The sequence below is a fragment of the Phacochoerus africanus genome, chromosome 11, assembly GCF_016906955.1.
Source record: "Phacochoerus africanus isolate WHEZ1 chromosome 11, ROS_Pafr_v1, whole genome shotgun sequence".
Lineage (NCBI taxonomy): Eukaryota > Metazoa > Chordata > Mammalia > Artiodactyla > Suidae > Phacochoerus > Phacochoerus africanus.
Genome location: NC_062554.1, coordinates 126,846,162 through 126,864,684, shown reverse-complemented (window position 1 = coordinate 126,864,684; position 18,523 = coordinate 126,846,162). Strand labels below are relative to the sequence as shown.

Below are 18,523 nucleotides of genomic sequence, written 5' to 3'. Positions count from 1 at the left end.
AGACTAAAATCTGGCTGCTCTGATACTCAGAGCCTCATTTGATACTAGTTTCCATGAAATATTCTAGTATCAGTCAAAAACTTTTTACTGTTCTCCATACATATGACCAGACTTTCTAACTCACTATGCTTAAGCTGCTCCCACAGCCTGAACTGACTTTTCTCTTATATGTAGACACGTCAGAACAAAGTCAGCTTGAGGAAGCTGCTTCCCCGATCCTTTGATCTCTGAACTCCCATAGGACTGCAGTGTTGTTTTCCCATGGAGTTCGTCACACTATGGCTATTTGTGTACTTTACTAGATGATCTGGGGGCTCTTTAAGGAAAGAAGTTAATTCTTAACTACCTCTGCATCTCTATGACATTCAGCAGACTCTGGGATTTGAACAGAGCAAGTCCAGTTTGAAAATCCATTGATTAGGTTTACCTCAATTTTTAAAATCTATTTATTGATACTGTGCATTTATATTATTTCCAATTTTCCTTTACTCTAAAACAATATTGGTAAAAAATCCTAGCAATTTTTGTGTTTACAGAATTATTTGTTTAGGATAAATCTCTTGAGGTGGACAACGAGGTTAAAAAGTTATACTTATTTTTAAGGTTTGTGACATATACTGTATTTCCTTATGATGGTGATTAGTTCTTAATGCCATATGTATTCCTTCTTACCATCTATACTATGAGATCAGGGTGTTCTGGTTACTTTTTGTAATGTATAAGCACACTGATCAGAAAGTTAAGTCTTCAGACAATTAGATACCATTGTCTAATCCTTATTATATTCACACTGTCTGCTGATGGTTCCCTCTGACTTCATAAATTCTATTTACTACAGTGATACAAGCCTGACATATATAAATAAGGAATAAAGTTTTCATATTTAGCACAGGGAACCTACCTATCTTTTGAAAATCATCAACAAATAAATTAACTACTTCTTGGGAGTTCCCACTGTGGCACAGTAGTTTAACGATCTGGCTCATCTCTGTGGTATTGCTGGATTGATCCCTGGCCTAGAGCAGTAGGTTAAGGATCCAGTATTGCCACAGATGTCACATAGGTTGCAGATGCAGCTTGGATTTGATCCCTGGCCCAGGAACTTCCATATGCCACAAGTGTGGCCAAAAAAGGAAAGAAACAAAAATAAAGTACAAAAAAAACCTGGGAAAATTAAGTTTCTTTCTAGAGGCAAAGGGTTATCTATTTTTCTATTTTGCTGTATAAATTTTAAGTCGTATGTATATAGATAGGTTAGAAACAGATATACAGATCTAGTTTTGTAGAAGGCCAAAAGCAAAATTACAGTAGAAAGTTAGTGTAAAATATTTAATATTTCATTAAAAGATGATATTAAATACTTCTCATATTTTTAATAACTATATACTACTCTCATCACAAAAACAGATAAACATGTGTGTGTTTGAAGATTTAAAGTTGACTGAAGAAGGAAATAATTCTATTTTTACCTTACTCTAATATATTATTTATTGGATGATGTAATCTATTCAAAAACTACTCTTAAGTGAATTTACTCCTCATTCCCTCTCACCCACCCCAAATCTGTCTCCTCTTCATGTAATGGCAATACCATGTTCCCAGACCCCTGAGGAAATCTCAGTAACCTTTAGCCACTGCCGCACCGTCTCTCTTCACTGCCAATCTACTTGGTCTCTCAATCATGTTGATACTAGTTCTTTCTCTGAAATGTTCTAATGAAGTTTTAGCCCACTGCATTAGTTTGTGTATTCATCCATTCATTAATCCAAAAGTTCAGAGTTCTCCTCATAAACTATGGGAATACTATGCTTGGTACTAAGGATACAGCCATAAACAAAACAGACACAACCCATGTCCTCAGGAAACTTAAGAGTCTAGTTGGGCTCATGCCTTTTTTTGAACTATTACTGTAACTGTGTGTTCTGTTCCTTCTCCAATCTCTCTACTCTCCATTTGCACTGTACCAAGACATTAAAGTTACTTTGTCAATTATTGGCTGATCAATCCTTCTCAAAATAGGGAGCTCTGAAAGTCTACCACAGAACTAACTACTGGCTACCAAATGAACTTCTCACTTTCTAGGATGGCACTCCAAAACCATCCACAAACTTGCTCTGTATAGTCATATGTCTAAAAGCTTTCTTTTATATACACCCTGCTTGCTCTTTTCCTCACACACCTTTAACTTTCACGCCTTCAGGTCATTTATCCAGACTATCCTTTGCACATTCAGTGTGCCCCCTGATATCTAATGTCAAAGTCCTATTCATCTTTCAAGTTCAGAGCCTTCTGTGAAGCTGTTTGAATCCAACCATGGCAGATATGTAATCATTCCTCATTCTATATTCCTATAGCACTGTTCTACTTTTATCTCATTTCTCTTATGATTGGTTTTGGTAATAATATCTTTCACTTTAGTCAAAATATAAATTCTAAGGACATTTAAAAAATTTAACCATTATTTTATTTCCTCAGTACCTAATTTAAGTTGTAAAAGCAACCTGACCAGCAGTAATTTTATCAGTAACCAGTACTATTTTAAAGTAAAAAAAAAAAAATTGGAAATAAGGTAAATGACGAATAGCAGGAGATAGGTTAAAAAACACAATAGATAAAAGTTAACAATGGAAAAGCATACTAGTATATGAGAACAAAGGCTTTCATAAATACCATATGATATCACTTACATGTGGAATCTAAAATATGACACAAATGAACTTTTGATGAAACAGACGCACAGATAAAAGACTTTTGGTTGTCAAGGGACGGGTGGGGGGTGGGAGAGGGATGGAATAGGAGATGGGGGTTAGCAGGTGCAAACTACTATATATAGAATGGATAAATAACAAGGGCCTACTGTACAGCAAAGGGAACTATATTCAATATTCTGTGATAAACCATAATGGAAAAGGATATTTTTTAAACATATATATATATAACTGAATCACTGCTGTACAGCAAAAATTAACACAACACTGTAAATCAATTATATTTCAATTAAACAAAAATTTTAAAAAAATCAAAAGTTTTCAATTCACAATGCCTGGGTTCGAATTCCAGTTTCACAATCTATTATGTTATTCTTGGGTGGATTACTTAACCTCAAGTAAGAAAGTGCTTTTTCTAACACTAGATAGATACAAGGAGTCAACAAATAAAAAATAAAATGATGGATGAAATAGAGCAAAAAAATTATTCTATTTTTGATATACTACCCAAATTTAGAAAACTTAAGAATGAATACTTTAAAATTCCAGTCTAGTAACCTGAGGATAAAGTGTTTTTGTTAGTCGAATAAATACAAACTTATCGACATAAAGAGACAAACATGATGACCTGGTTGGCATGTTCTGTGGCCCATTCTTCATCCAAGTTATCCAACTTAGCTTTGGGATGTTTGGGGCTCTCATTCTGTTCCTCTTTGGGTGGCGTTCTAGTGGCAAGAATCACATAATCCTTTTGTGAAGAACACTTAAAAACAAATTAGAAAAGCTTATTTAGAGCGATATCTGACCGAGGAATGCAAAGCCCTTATGACACACAAAAACTGAGCAGTTGTTGTTGTAAATAAAACTGTTAATACCTATATTATAATGGAATCTGCAGGGAAACCAATTTCCATGCATAGCCTTACAACATTTCCCTCACATGCTATTTATCCTTTAACATATTTAATATCAGCGCCTTATTTATTTGGGCATCCCGAATGTGAACTACACAGTGGTCCTAAAAAATGGCTTCCTGGATGAGTGAATGAACTGCATTTAAACCAAAAGATAACATGCGCACTCAGTTTTCTAGTTATTGTATTTAGTTTCTAATTTGAAGAGATTAGATGATTCAGCAAATATAAAAACCCTGGAAAATAAAACAACAAACAGCCCTGTGCTTCCTACTTCCCACTGAAACAATGATAGTGAGGAACTTGCACATGTGTGTCCACAAAAAAATAAAGGGGATGTGGGATACATAACTGAACTGATATTAGATTTTATGCTCCTCAGTTTTAATAGCAATTAAATGGTAAACAAAAAGTGGAGAACCTAAAGATAAATTTAGAGAATATTTCCTAACTCAGTTTCATTACAGTGAGAATTTCCTATAAGGAAAGAGTAAAATATCAAGGTGGTATGATGTCATCCTCACACATGACCTGAAATTCTCACCATTAGTGTCATCCTGGAATGGCAAATAAAGGAAATTATTTCAGTAAAATTTATTTCCAGGAGTTCCATCATGGCTCAGCAGAAACAAATCTGACTAGCATCCAGGAGGATGCAGGTTCGATCCCTGACCTTGCTCAATGGGTTAAGGATCCAGCATTGCTGTGAGCTGTGGTGTAGGCTGCAGATGCAGCGTGGATCCTGTGTTGCTGTGGCTGTGGTATAGGCCAGTGGCTACAGTTCCGATTTGACCCCCAGTCTGGGGACCTCCATATGCCACGGGAGTAGCCACAAAAAGACAAAAACAAAAAGTTATTTCCAGAAATTTATATTTAAGTGTACAGGAAAAGGTGGGTGTTGATTAAGAAAGCACTTTCTTTAAAGAAAATCCATAATTTTCAAAAGAAAAACAAACTAACCCTGGGAGTAAGAAACAGGCAAGCTTGAAAGCTTGAGGAGAAGGAGAGAAAAGTGATGAACTATGGAATAAAGAGAAAGAAGCATGAAGAATCCAGGCAGCATGGAGACAGATTAGAATTCTCCCCTAAATTGCAGGAGACTTATCTGTAAGGTGGTGGTTTTGCTGAGCTCTAGAGATAGGCTGTGAGCAGTAAGGCAAGTTGGGAAGAGGCTATTTCTTCCCTGACCTTTTGTTTTTCACTGATTACATCTTTCTCTAACACTCTTCTTCTCTTAACATTTTAAAATAAAGACAAGTACAAAACCTTAAATAAAAGGTTCCTGGCAAAAAGAATCCCATTCGAAACACCAAGTAGCATGAATCAAAAAGAATTCACGTTGTTGCTGAGAGAGGTGATTTGTCTATCTAATGAGATGCCTCACAGGGTGGTACCTGCTAGGTGAACAGTGCATCAGATTTGTAAAAACTCTGAGAACATACCTGCCTCCCAGGGCTATACTGACATTAACGGAATGACGCTGAAAACTAGAATATCATGAAGGGCTGTGACCACACAAATCCTTTGCACAGTGCATCCTTTATAGTAGTAACATGGGGAACCAAATTGTAAGAGAAAGTAGCTTAGAAATGTGAAAACAATCAGAATGAATAAAGTTATCAATGTGATTTGAGGATTTTAAAGCAGCATGTAAAAATATCCAGAAAGAAAACTGTGTTAATAATTTTATTTGCTATTAGGCCTCAAAATCAACGCTTGGGCCACAGGACACTCTCCCCTAAATAGTGCTTAGATGAATGTAGCCATCGGTCTGTGTAACTCTCCTTTTTCAGTTGCTTTGTACTGCTGACCAGTTCTCCCTGCTGATTAACATGTTCTTCTTTCAATTATATTAAATCAGTGAGTGTTTATGCTTTTTAAACTAACTGTTCAAAATGTATGTTCCATTTTGTGTTGATTTTTAAGGTTTAACTCGAAGAGGGAAATAAAATTGGTTTGATTTCCAAATTTCTCTCAATCCCTTTCCCCTCTCCTCTACTGAATCAACATTTTTAAAAAATTCAATAAATGGGTGCTATAGTACGTAACAAAATACATGACTTCCATTTGCTATAAGTCTGGGATAAGACAAACCAGAAATAGGAATAAAAATGTCAAAAGCTACTTTTGTAAATAGGACAAATGGGAATTAAGATTAGAAGGGAGTAAAAGTCACGTCGGAAAGACAATACAATATGAATAATCTGGTCAGTAAAATTCTAATTTTGAAGTTGCTAAATTTTCTTTTGTCTTCTTTTAGGGCCACACCCTGGCACACGGAGGTTCCCAGACTAGGGGTGGCATCTGAGCTGTAGCTGCCAGCCTACACCACAGCCACAACAATGCAGGATCCGAGCTATGTCTGTGACCTACACCACAGCTCACAGCAATGCTGGATCCTTAACCCACTGAGCAAGGTCAGGGAACAAACCCGCATCCTCATGGATACTAGTCGGGTTCGTTAACTGCCAAACCAAGATGGCAACCCCTGGAGCTGCTACATTTTAAGTTACTTTTACATTGTCAAAAGAGAATATGTTCTGACTTGGGCAAATCTGGGCTACATTCTTACTCCTTATTCCATCCCTCCATCCCCTAACTTGAGTTTACTGTTAAACAGCATATTTTAATTTTAAATAAACAGATAATTTATCAATAAATGCACAGGAAAAGATACATACCTGCCCTATTAAAAGACCAGAGACAAAAGTCTTCCCTTGAAGATTGAGGTTTGAAAGATACTGGCCAACAGTCTCTCCTACAATGTATGTTCTTCCCATTATTAAGAACTAATTCAACCTGCTAAATTATAAAAAAAATAAAAGTATACATATATATACACACATACATACACACACACACATATACAGCACTTTTAGGGAAAAGATATAATTTACAACGTTTTCTCATAGTAGTATACAGAGAGCAGTTGTTCTACCCTGATACTATCCCATACCTTGCAGTGATTACTCATTCAATAGGGTATACTTTCTTGCAAAGTTCAAATGTAGCTCCAGAATTCTCAACGAATGTTGCAGGAAATGACTAACAGTAAGCCATGATGACATGCGTGATAAAACCTATTCCCATACCCTGGATAAAGAAGAGAATGCTAAACTAGTAGTCAACACCCCTGATTTCTCATTTAGATCCACTACACCTTAGGTGCATTACATTTGATAACCTGTTGAGCCTCACTGCTCATTTATAAAATAGAAAAGATGCTAATTTCTGAGTTGCTCTGTGGGAGAATCAAGTTCATGCATTCAATAGGCATACTATGAAGAACTACTAAGCGCTAGAAATTGTGCCAAGTGGGATAATGTGAATAATACTTAGGTCTGCCCTTGACTAACTCATGGTACAGCTGTAATTATGGAAATAGACAAACAGCAATGCCACAATAACAAACATTTGTAGAGCTTCCACTTTGTATAAGGTATTGTTCTAGGTACTTTACATGCAGTAACATTTAAATTCACACACACAAAAAAAACCCCATGAGGTAGGAGCTATATATACACCCTTGATTTACACATGAAGAAACTGAGGCAAAAAAAGGTAACATCAATTGCCCAAGTAACAAAGTTGCTAAGTGGAAAAGGTAGGATTTAACTTCTGGGCAGTCTGGCTCTAGAATCAATTTCTATTTTAGATTTCTATTCATTCTTAAATCCACAGTATTTAAAAATACCCTTAGGAGTTCCTAATGGCTGTGTGGGTTAAAAATATAGTGCTGCCACTACCGTGGCTCTGGTTATTACTGTGATGCAGGTTCAATTCCTTGCCCAGAATTTCCACATGCCACAAGTGGAAAAAAGAAAAAAAGGAATACCTTTAAAATAATACACTCCACTACAAAAAAATGTAAATCGTATGCAGTTCAATTTTTCCTGAAATGCTTCGTATCAGAAGTTTGCAAGTTGTCCAAACGATGATTTGAAACAAATCTACTTTCCTAGATTCTGGATTCCTAGTCTACAAAATAAAGAATTTAAACCACAGCTCATCTGAAAATTTATCTAACTTTAGGATTCTGTGAGTCCAAGTACAGAACATCTGCATTTTCCAGGTAGTAAGTCAATAACATGATAATATTGTGGGCCTAGAACATAATAAAGAACTGCACATACCTGCAACCTTAATTAAAGTGTTTATAAAAAATATTTTGGGGGGACAGAAATCAACCTTAACCTCCCTACTAATGTTCTCAAAGGTCGTGGGGATAGTAGGGAGGATGACATATTAGGAATGCTTTAGTTTCAAAAAATAATTTTACAAATTCTTTCAGAAGAGTAATCAAGCATGAAACAATCTACGGATTTGGCTTAGAAGTCACAAAACTACAATCTGGAAACAAGCTGTTCTTGGCAGGGTGAGAAGTGGGTTTTTTTAAGAATGTGTTTAAAAACTTCTGTTCCACACATTTTCTCCACTTTAAAAATATAAACACAAGGCAACATTTTCTGCAACCTTAGGTCGTAACATAAAAATTAAAAGTACACTTAAACTCCTGTTGGTTTCTTTAAAATCTCTTTCTGGAAAATGAATCGAGGTCCTTAAATTTCTGTTGAATCACTGTTACCCACCCCGCTGCACATACACAAAAAGAAAAGCAGGTCTGTCAAAAAAAATTAGGTCTGTCACAACTGGATTTGACTGTTGTACAAGAGTGTCCATCCATATGTTTCCCACCCTCCGTCCCTTTCCTTCCTCCTGGAAAAGGCAGCGCTCTGTGCCCGAGGGCTCGAGCGCGCGCGTACACGTACACACACACACACACTCTCTCTCTCTCAGGCTGACTCACCTGTGCTCAGAATGTGCACGTGCGACAGACAAATCTGTCAAACTATCAGCCCCCTGAGAAGGGGGTTTAAAGTGCAAGTACCAGCCCCCAGGGACCAGATTCCAGCCCGGTCCCAATTCCACAGCCAATGAATTCATCAGAAAGCGACGGACTTCCCTCACCTCACTTCCCACTCCAAAGCCGCGGGGGGGGGGGGTCTCTCGAGTCAGGTGACGCATATTGATGACGCAACTGGCCCCCTCCTTTCACCGCCGCGCCTCAGCCAAAGCGACTGCGGTTGCCACCCCGCCCCCTTCCGGGCGCCATTGAGAGCGTGGCGGTAGCCCGGGGCCTGCCGTCAGGCATTACCGGGACCGATGCCCTCTAGTGGCTCAGTGTCTAGAAGCCGCCAAAGAGGACGACCCATGTCATCCCGGAGCTTTGACGGTAAGGTAGCCCTGCTCTTCGGGGAGGAACGTGAATGACGAGTACTGTGTGGCGCCACCTAGCGGACAAGTGGTCACGCGGTAGGCGAGGAAAGTCGGAGGGCGGGGAGAAAGAAGGAAGAAGGACGGGGTGGGGCGGAATTGGGCACAAGAAGGAATCAAAAAAACTACTCTTCCCAGAGGCCAGCGAGGCGCGAAGTGGGTGGAGAAGAGAGCCGGAAAGAGGAAGGCAAGACGGGGTCAGAGGCTGCCTCTGAACCCGGATTCCCAGGGTGCACCGCTTCCGGCGGCGGGCGCGGGCGCTGTGGCGCTTTTGGTGCCGCCGCTAACGCAGGACTCGATTTCCCAGGGTCCCGCCGCGGGAGTCTCCGGCGTGCGGGCGCGCGCGAGCCACCGAGCGAGGCGGCAGAGGCGGCCGCCCGGGCTTCTGGGTCCTCTTGGTCTTCCTCGTTCATCGTTTCTGCTCCGTCGGCCCCTGGCGCCGCGGTCCCTGGCCCGTTCGACATGGCGGCGGTGTTGCAGCAAGTCCTGGAGCGCGCAGAACTGAACAAGCTGCCTAAGTCCGTCCAGAACAAACTTGAAAAGTTCCTTGCTGACCAGCAATCCGAGATCGATGGACTGAAGGGGCGGCATGAAAAATTTAAGGTGGAGAGCGGTAAGTGCGACGCTCTTCCCGCCCTTATTTCCTCGGCGATGGCTGGTCTCCCCTTGCAAGCTCCGCACTGCCTGCGGCTTCACTCGATCGCTTCCTCGGCTCCAGGAGCACCCTAGGCCCTTAGCTACTCCTCTCACAGTTTGTTTGTTTTTAAAATTTCAATCCACATTGGGTTCCGTTTTCTTTGTAATTAAGTCGGTTTCATTTAGGGACACCTAACGTTGTCCAGTAAACGGAAACTGTGAAGATTTGGGTCTGTTTACACCAGACTAGGAGTCTGCGACTCCTAGCTCTTCCAAGCCTAGAGTACCTTGTCTGTAGGTCGCAAGTACAATCAGTAAATTCCGCTCTGTTTTCTAGTCATCTACGTTCAGAGCTTTTGTCTAATTGATAACTTCCTGCACCTCTTCTGAGTGTGTGTCGCCCTGGCCCATGATGACCTAGATGGTCACAAAAATGAGTACGTGCATAAGACAGCGCTGGAAACACAATGACCGTTCAGTAAATGCTTAATATATCCAACTTCTCTCTAAAAGTTGGGGTTTGATAGAAAATGTATTAAGACCTGTTTATAAATACCTGTAGTAGTTTCTCAAATAAGAAAGTTCCTTGCAATAGTAGTGTGAACATCGTTGAAGAAAGATTAAGAACACAGTAATTACCGTTAGTAAAAGATAAACTTTTGTTGTGTGTCTTGGTTTACCAGTTTTTTTGGAGGAGGTTGATAACTGGCTTTTGCTAAGTCGATTGAAAATTCTGGATAAATTTTCACTTCAAAAATCTAAGTGTAATTATCAAGGAGAATTTATGATGGAAATTAATTCTCTGGTTCCCAGCACTGAAGGTAGTACACTGCATTCTATTTGTTAATTCACACAGTAAATATTGAGTGTCTTCTTTGTGTCTGATACTGTGCTGAACAGTATACTATGCGTCACTTCCTTTGGAAATGTAATATTTATTTTTACATAAATTTAGTAATTCTATACACTCAGGTATTTGGCTGTTTTAATTCAAGTCTTTTTAAAGCAAAGTAGTTTTTAACCTAAGTAATTTTTTTCTCCATTTAATAAATATATATTTTTTAGTCTGCTGTACACTAAAAACTGTACTAATTATTGTGGGGAAAATACCTTGAGTTCCCGTCATGGCTCAGAGGAAATGAATCTCACTAGTATCTATGAGGACGCAGGTTCAATCCCTGGACTCACTCAGTGGGTTAAGGATCCGGTGTTGCCCTCAGCTGTGGTGTAGGTCACAGATGCGGCTCTGATCTGATGTTGCTGTGACAGTGGCGTAGACTGGTGGCTTCAGCTCTGATTCGACCCCTAGCCTAGGAACCTCCATATGCCACAGGTGCGGCCCTAAAAAGACAAAAAAAAAAAAAGGCACGTTGTATATCTTGAAGTGGTTCATAATCTTGTGGGATAGACAAATAATTTTTTAAAACCCCTCAGGCCTTGTTTTTTATGTCATGTAAATATAAGTCAGTTGGAAATGTTAAAGTCCTTTTCTCTGCTCACTCTGTTTTTTACTCCAATTCTAGTTCTGAAACTATGACTCATTATTTAAAATCAAGGTTATTAAAAATAAGTGGCAGTATTGAAAGTGTGTGCACATGTGTGTTTGATTTTATTTTTTTCTCTGGTCATCTATAGAACAGCAGTACTTTGAGATAGAGAAGAGGCTGTCCCACAGTCAGGAGAGACTTGTGAATGAAACCCGAGAATGCCAGAGCTTGCGGCTTGAGCTGGAGAAGCTCAGTAAGTATTTGATTATATCCTTCTGCTATCCTTGGAGTATTGAGGTCTTCAGATACTTCTTTGTTTGCTTTGGAAACACTGTTTATGAAAATATTAATTGTCCTTATTTTCATTTATGGAATATGATTTTTCACTTAGTGGTAAGGGCTTTGTAAGACTACAGGGCTTGGAGTTCCCATTGTGGCGCAGTGGAAGCAAATCCAATTAGGAACCATGAAGTTGTAGGTTTGGGCCCTGGCATTTATCAGTGGGTTAAGGATCCTGCCCTGCTGTGAGCTGTGGTGTAGGTTGCAGACATGGCTTGGATCTGGCATTGCTGTGGCTGTGGTGTAGGCTCCGATTTAATCCCTAGCCTGGGAACCTCCATATGCCACAGGTGCCGCCCTAAAAATACAAAAAATAATAATGATAATAATAAAAATAAGAAAATATATAGGGCTTAATAGTCAAGAGGCATGAGTTCTAATTCTGCCTGCTGTTAAAAGCTCTTTTATAATATGTAGATGACACTAGTGTTTGATTATTGTGTATAAAATGGCTAGAACCACACTTAAATAGCTGTACAGATTAGATGAGATACATATGAAAGCATCTTGAAAAGGCTAAATCATCATGCAACTGCAAATAAAGACAGTGACATAGTTACTTTTATGTTGTTGAAAAATTAAAGTCAAAGCTTATTAGTTCCATTACTGTATTTGTGTTTTAACTCTCTTTGTTTATTTTTATAAATACTTATGAATCTCAGGATATAATTTCCTTTTTAAGGCCTAATTCCCTTGAAACATGAGCAGCTAATTTTCTTAAGTTCTAGAAGGTACACAAGGTCTGAAAGGTCTGATATTTCTGGGGAGGATGATGTGTTTTATGCCCTTTGTTTATGATAGAAGAAAGCAAATGTAAGGAAAATGTTTAGAGAGTAGAGGCATAATATTTGTTATTGGATATAGCTGGATATTAATTTAATTGGGAATGAAAGGCAATAATAATCAAGAGAATGGCTGACACATTAGTCTTTCTTAACCAGGTCCATGCCTATTGGCTGTTTGAGTCAAAACTCTTTTCAGCTAATTTTGGCTCATCTCATTTTTAAATACAACATATACACATGATGGTGTGTGTGCATATGTAGTGAGGGTATAAATATTTGAGTAGCTAGATCTAATCCATTGTCTGACCATCATTATTATTGTCCATTATCAAGACTATTCTTTTTTTTTTTTTTTGCTCTTTAGGGCCGCACCTGTGGCATATGGAGGTTCCCAAGCTGGGGGTCTAATCGATTGGAGCTACAGCTGCCAGCCTGCACCAGAGCCACAGCAATGCCAGATCCGAGCCAAATCTGCGACCTACACCACAGCTCACAGCAAACCTGGACCCTTAACCCACTGAGTGAGGCCAGGAATCGAACCCACAACCTAGTCGGATTCTTTTTCTGCTGCGCCACGACGGGAACTAGTCGGTTCCTAGTCGGATTCTTTTTCTGCTGCGCCACGATGGGAACTCCTATCAAGACTTCTTGGCGTGATAAAATTTTTTGTAGAGCAGTAGTACTAAAAAAATTGCAGGAAAGTGACTGAGCACAGCTTTTTTATGTAATCTAGAAAACGGAGAGAGTAGAAGGTGAGAGTTAACCTAGGCATGTATCTGGTATGCCTTCCTGGGGTATGCAGTTACATCAATCTTTTTTTTTAGTTTATTCTGAATTTATAAGTTTAGAAAGCAATGAGTAACATTAAAACAGAATAGAAAATTTAGACTAATTTGGTAGGTTTTTCTTTTAATAAGCCAGTTTAACTTGGACCAATTATAATGTATTTGTTCATTAAATTGCTAGTCCATAATATAGACGTGTTTTTGTGAAAGTTTCACAAAGTATACTCTTCCTAATTGGCCTGTGTTTAGAAGACAAACTGTAAGGAGAAATAGCCTAGTATGAATGCACATTGTAGGACTGAAAATTGAGTATCAATTATAGTTCTTAACAAGATGATAAACCAGCAGAATTATAGTTACCCATTGTTATGATTTCCTCTGTATGAATTTTATGTAGTTTAAATGTTATTTACTCTCCTGATTTTGTCTCTTTTCACTTAGTTTTTTTTATTTGTAAATATAATTCACTTTTTTATGATTGACTTAGATGTCATTGAAAAAATAAGGAAATTGATAATTGTATATATTTTTTCCTATAAATGTTGGCTAGAGTGATCACAAATACGATTCGGAGACGAGATAGCATATTTAAAATTTTGTGCTAGAAATGCGGTAAGTTCATAACATGCTCATGAATTTGGAACTCAGAGTTGTACAACTCAGCCTTTCTGAATCTCAGTTTCTTAATTTCAAAATGTGTATTGGTAGCAGTTGGAAAAACTGTCATTGCAAGTTTTAAGCTTATGTGTGTGTTTGTTCATAAAATTACTTTTATCCAGACAATCAACTGAAGGCACTAACTGAGAAAAACAAAGAGCTTGAGGTTGCTCAGGATCGCAATATTGCCATTCAGGTAAAAATTATTCCTATGAATAAAGCTAATTTTAAACACGATACTTGAGGAAATTTCCTATGCTGACACAGTTACTGATTTTTTAGTCAATGGGAAGGTGAAACAGATGTTCAATTAGGAAAAGCTACTAACAAAAATATGTATACATGAATTCCTTAATAGGATCTTTATATTTTAATGATTGATTGAATATTCCTTTCACTCATTAGAATATGTAAGTATTCGATATTAAGCAAACACTTGGATTTAACTGTGTAATTCTGAAGTCGTGATTAAAAAAAACTTTTGTTGCATTATAAACAAAGTGCCATAGAATTGTTAGGGCAAATGGACAGATGGTTCAGAGCCATCTGTCTATTCATTTCACCCACTTACCTACCTGTCTTCGTTTCTTTTAGAAATCACTTATTTATTGCTTACTGTTGCCCAGGCATTATTTCAAGTATTGTGTTACAGTTGGGAATATGAATAAATCCATATTGGTAATTATTGCCTAGGAATAGTCATTAAGCATAACAGATTGGATATGATTACAAGGATTACAGGCCGTTTTGTTTAATAAAGCGGTCATACATGTCATTCTTTAACCGGATAGACCTTTAGACTCTTGCCATTATTTTTTAGTTTGCATTTGATTTGAGGTTAAAACACATTTGACATATAGAAGATACTTATAATAGGAGAGAGTAATAGTCTTGATCCAATAGAAATTTTAAATTCTCTGCATCAAAAGAACTAAAATGCAAGTATTGGTATTTTCTCAATAAAAATATGACTATATATCTTTAATACATGACTACTTTCAAATTATAAGAAAAAAATCATTCAAAGGGGAAATGAGCAAAGGAATTTTTAAAAACACAGGACGCTGTACATATGGCCAATAGCAATATTATTCTACTTCACTTGTAATCAGAAAAATCCAGCTAAATTCACCTCCCCTTGTTAACATTGATTTATTTTCTCTCTTCTTTACAACTTCTTTTAAGCATAATCTTCAGTTCTCGCATAAAGTGGCTTGAGCTAGGTTCTTATGACTTACAGAAAAGTGTATAAATTGCCATGTCTTCCTGCAAAGCAATTCGATAATATATATTAAGGGTTTTAAGTAATTCTGTTTCTAGAGGTCTTTGTTGAGAAATAATTTGAACAAAGATGCAGTGATATTTATCAAAATTCTATTTAGTGGCAGTGGCAGCAAAATAGAGTAGAAGTAAACTATGTATCCTATAAAGGCATATTTAAGTAAAATTAAAATTGGGACACTTCCAAGTATTTAAAAAGCGACACGGGAAATTTTTGTGAGCCTAAGGAAGGTGATTTCTAAAAACCAAAAATATAAATAGAAATGTTGAGATTAAGGGGAATTTTTAAACATTTTGATTTATAAATTATAAGAAAACCAACCACTTTTAAACCACAGCTGATGTTAACTGTAGTGCCAATTCCATGTTCATTTCTATATTGATTAACTTGAGTTTTTATTTAAATGTATTACACTTACTCCTTTATATGACAGAGCCAGTTTACAAGGACAAAGGAAGAATTAGAAGCTGAAAAGAGAGACTTAATTAGAACCAATGAGAGACTTTCTCAAGAACTTGAATATTTAACAGGTATGAAGAATACTTTAGCCTTTAACTTTACTCCTTCCTTTCTCTTCTAAAAGTGCCACGATTTAATCTCTGGTCCATTTCTCTTGGCTGTTGATTCTTTTGTCAGAGATCCAGAACAGAGTTCAGAGTAATATCCTGTTATTTCTTCTATTCATTTATCTTTAGATCCTATCAAGTATTTAAAGAAGTATCTATACACAAGTACACAAATGAAAAGCATCTCCAAGAATTTGGACCAGGATCTACATGCAAAGATACTTTGTACAGTATTATTTATAATATCAAATTGGAAACAGTTTAAATACTTAGTTGCAGAGCTGAATTCCTTCGTTTCATACAGACATCCTTGCTGGCATAAGCTTTTCACAGACATTCAATATAAGAACATAAAGGAGAGTGCATATTTAAAAGCACAGGCCGGAAGAGTTAGGATACAAGAATATAAGATATTTAAACATGGAATAATATAGTATGTATTAGAGTTGCTGTATCCAAGTGAATGTGACTCTTAAGTGGTTAGTGATAACAAGTTCCCTTTGGTTTCTTTTTGTAAGATTTTTGAGAATTTGTATTTCTACTGAAGGAAGAATTTTTAAATACTTATGTTACTAGACAATAATATTCAATTAGGTAACTTTTCTAGTCTCAGAAAAGTTACTTCAAAGTATTTCTTGATGATGTTGATTAGCTAGGAGGTAGATAAAATTAAGTTATTTTCATAAAAACCTTGAGGTAAGGAATAGTAAAAAAATTAAGTATGTATATTCTGGATGTTTTAAGTATAAGATTTTGATATGTATCATTGCTTTTTAAGTTAACAAATGGCCAATTTGTGCAATTTTAATAGACCTTTGGGTAGTATCAGAAAAACTGGCATTAATATTTTAATTTAGCTTTAGATGCTGCATTTAAAATAAAGTAGAATAATTTGCATGTTTGGTTGGATACATGAATTTGGCCAGTTTATCATCCATTTGTTAAATTTGTGACTAAGCATGGCAGAAATAGGTTAAAATAGAGGGTTTGAGAAAAATTTACTTTGTGTTGAATGGTTATATTCCTAGCAGTGCATTTTTGATGTTTGGTTCCTCTGTGCGTTAATTAGTCATTATTTTCAAACTCCCTTCTGACCTTTCTAGAGGATGTTAAACGTCTAAATGGAAACCTTAAAGAAAGCAATGCAACAAAGGGTGAGCTTCAGTTAAAACTGGATGAACTTCAAGCTTCAGGTGTTTCTGTTAAGGTCAGAAATAAATATGTTCTAATGCCCAAAATACAATTTTTGCTTAAAACCCACCTAAATTAAATTTTAAATGTAATCAAATTGTCTATAAAGTTATTAAAAGCTGCATTTTTTTTTTGTCTTTTTGCTATTTCTTGGGCCGCTCCCATGGCATATGGAGGTTCCCAGGCTAGGGGTCTAATCGGAGCTGCAGCCACCGGCCTACGCCAGAGCCACAGCAATGGGGGATCCGAGCCGCGTCTGCAACCTACACCACAGCTCACGGCAACGCCGGATCGTTAACCCACTGAGCAAGGGCAGGGACCGAACCCGCAACCTCATGGTTCCTAGTCGGATTCGTTAACCACTGCGCCACGACGGGAACTCCCAAAAGCTGCATTTTTTTAATGTCAGGGAATTGAGTGTTAAGACAACTTTAATTGAACTGTTTGGTTATGTGATATTTGTTTCACATAGTTATCTTAATCTGTTTTCTGTTAGGAATTCATGCAAATATGTATCTCTGTTGTGAAATAAAATTCTGCTGTGTTCCTTGGCTAAACACAAAATCTAGTGAAAAACCGTGTATTTATTACCTTTACTGTATGGTATTTTTTTTCTTGGATTTCTTTAGTATCGAGAAAAACGCTTGGAGCAAGAAAAAGAATTGCTACATAATCAGAATACATGGCTGAATACAGAGTTGAAAACCAAAACTGATGAACTTCTGGCTCTTGGCCGAGAAAAAGGAAATGAAATTCTAGAGCTTAAATGTAATCTTGAAAACAAAAAAGAGGAGGTGAGTTAGTAAAATTGTATCTTCATCTTCTTTACAACTTACATTTGTTGCCAACTTATAAAAATTTTCTCAGTAAAGTACCAAATTAAGTCTATTTTAAGATTAGGGGTCAGACGTGGAGGACATAACTTGTAAACTTTTGGCCTAAGAAATTAACCAGTTGCATTTAAACAAAGAACTTCAGATGTCCTTTTATGGATTTTGGTATTACCTACTATCTCATGGTATGTATTTCCTAAGGTACTTGGTTAAGAAGTGGTAGTGAAGTTTTTGTGAGCTAAATCCAAATGTATGATGGAGATGCTAGTTTTCATTCTCTTAAACATTCGTATTTTATGTAATATTCTTTTTTGGGAATAGGGAATTCTTTTGTTTTTACTTGGCAGCTAAACTTTACGTCAGATTAATTTCAGTTAATATGACACCCTCCCTACACACCCACCTCTACTTTTTTGTTTCTAGGTTTCTAGAATGGAAGAACAGATGAATGGTTTGAAAACATCAAATGAGAATCTTCAAAAGCATGTAGAGGATCTCTTGACCAAACTGAAAGAGGTATAGTTGACTACTTTAAAGTGACTCTTTTAGAAAAATATAACATTTAGGAAGCTGTTAATTCATAAAATGATTTCATGCTTTGAACCATTCCAGGCATCACAAAACAGCCAGGACATTTCCATGACGTAGGTAGACTAAAATCACTAGAATCAGAAATGTCAATTACATACTGTATCCAAAGTACCATCTAAAAATGAGTGTGGTTAATTTTTTGTCTTTTTGTCTCTTTAGGGCTGCACCCGCAGCATTTGGAGGTTCCCAGGGTAGGGAGCTGTAGCCACTGGCCTGTGCCACAGCAGTGCCAGGTCCGAGATGCATCTGTGACCTACACACAGCTCATGGCAACGCCTACTGAATCCTTAACCCTTTGAGTGAGACCAGGGATTGAACTCATGTCCTCATGGATGCTAGTCGGGTTCTTTAACCGCTAAGCCATGACAGGAACTCTGAGTGTGGTTAATTTTAATGACATTTAAATATTCTACTTTAAGATAAAAATATCATTAGTATTTTATCTTTAAGGTAATTTATCTCTGTCATGACAACT

The 18,523-nt window shown here is 37.3% G+C and overlaps 2 protein-coding genes across 5 annotated transcripts in view; one reads left to right on the top strand and one right to left on the bottom strand.

Annotated features, from left to right (window-relative positions):
• The window catches only part of ODR4 (odr-4 GPCR localization factor homolog), a 40,592-nt gene extending 31,961 nt beyond the window's left edge, over window positions 1-8,631 (bottom strand). The window contains exons 1-3 of one of the 3 annotated variants that reach the window (XM_047754003.1): window positions 8,430-8,631; window positions 6,304-6,424; window positions 3,337-3,471 (exon numbers count right to left, since the gene is read on the bottom strand). In XM_047754003.1, the coding sequence (XP_047609959.1) occupies window positions 3,337-3,471; window positions 6,304-6,402 (234 nt within the window). In that variant the 5' untranslated portion in view covers window positions 6,403-6,424; window positions 8,430-8,631. The remainder of the gene's footprint in view (window positions 1-3,336; window positions 3,472-6,303; window positions 6,425-8,429) is intronic. The other 2 variants (XM_047754002.1, XM_047754001.1) reach the window with 2 other exon arrangements.
• A 53-nt stretch (window positions 8,632-8,684) lies between these two features.
• The window catches only part of TPR (translocated promoter region, nuclear basket protein), a 60,414-nt gene continuing 50,575 nt past the window's right edge, over window positions 8,685-18,523 (top strand). Inside the window, exons 1-8 of one of the 2 annotated variants that reach the window (XM_047753998.1) lie at window positions 8,685-8,855; window positions 9,204-9,509; window positions 11,168-11,272; window positions 13,708-13,781; window positions 15,301-15,397; window positions 16,537-16,640; window positions 17,254-17,418; window positions 17,881-17,973. In XM_047753998.1, the coding sequence (XP_047609954.1) occupies window positions 8,786-8,855; window positions 9,204-9,509; window positions 11,168-11,272; window positions 13,708-13,781; window positions 15,301-15,397; window positions 16,537-16,640; window positions 17,254-17,418; window positions 17,881-17,973 (1,014 nt within the window). In that variant the 5' untranslated portion in view covers window positions 8,685-8,785. The remainder of the gene's footprint in view (window positions 8,856-9,203; window positions 9,510-11,167; window positions 11,273-13,707; window positions 13,782-15,300; window positions 15,398-16,536; window positions 16,641-17,253; window positions 17,419-17,880; window positions 17,974-18,523) is intronic. The other variant, XM_047753999.1, reaches the window with a different exon arrangement.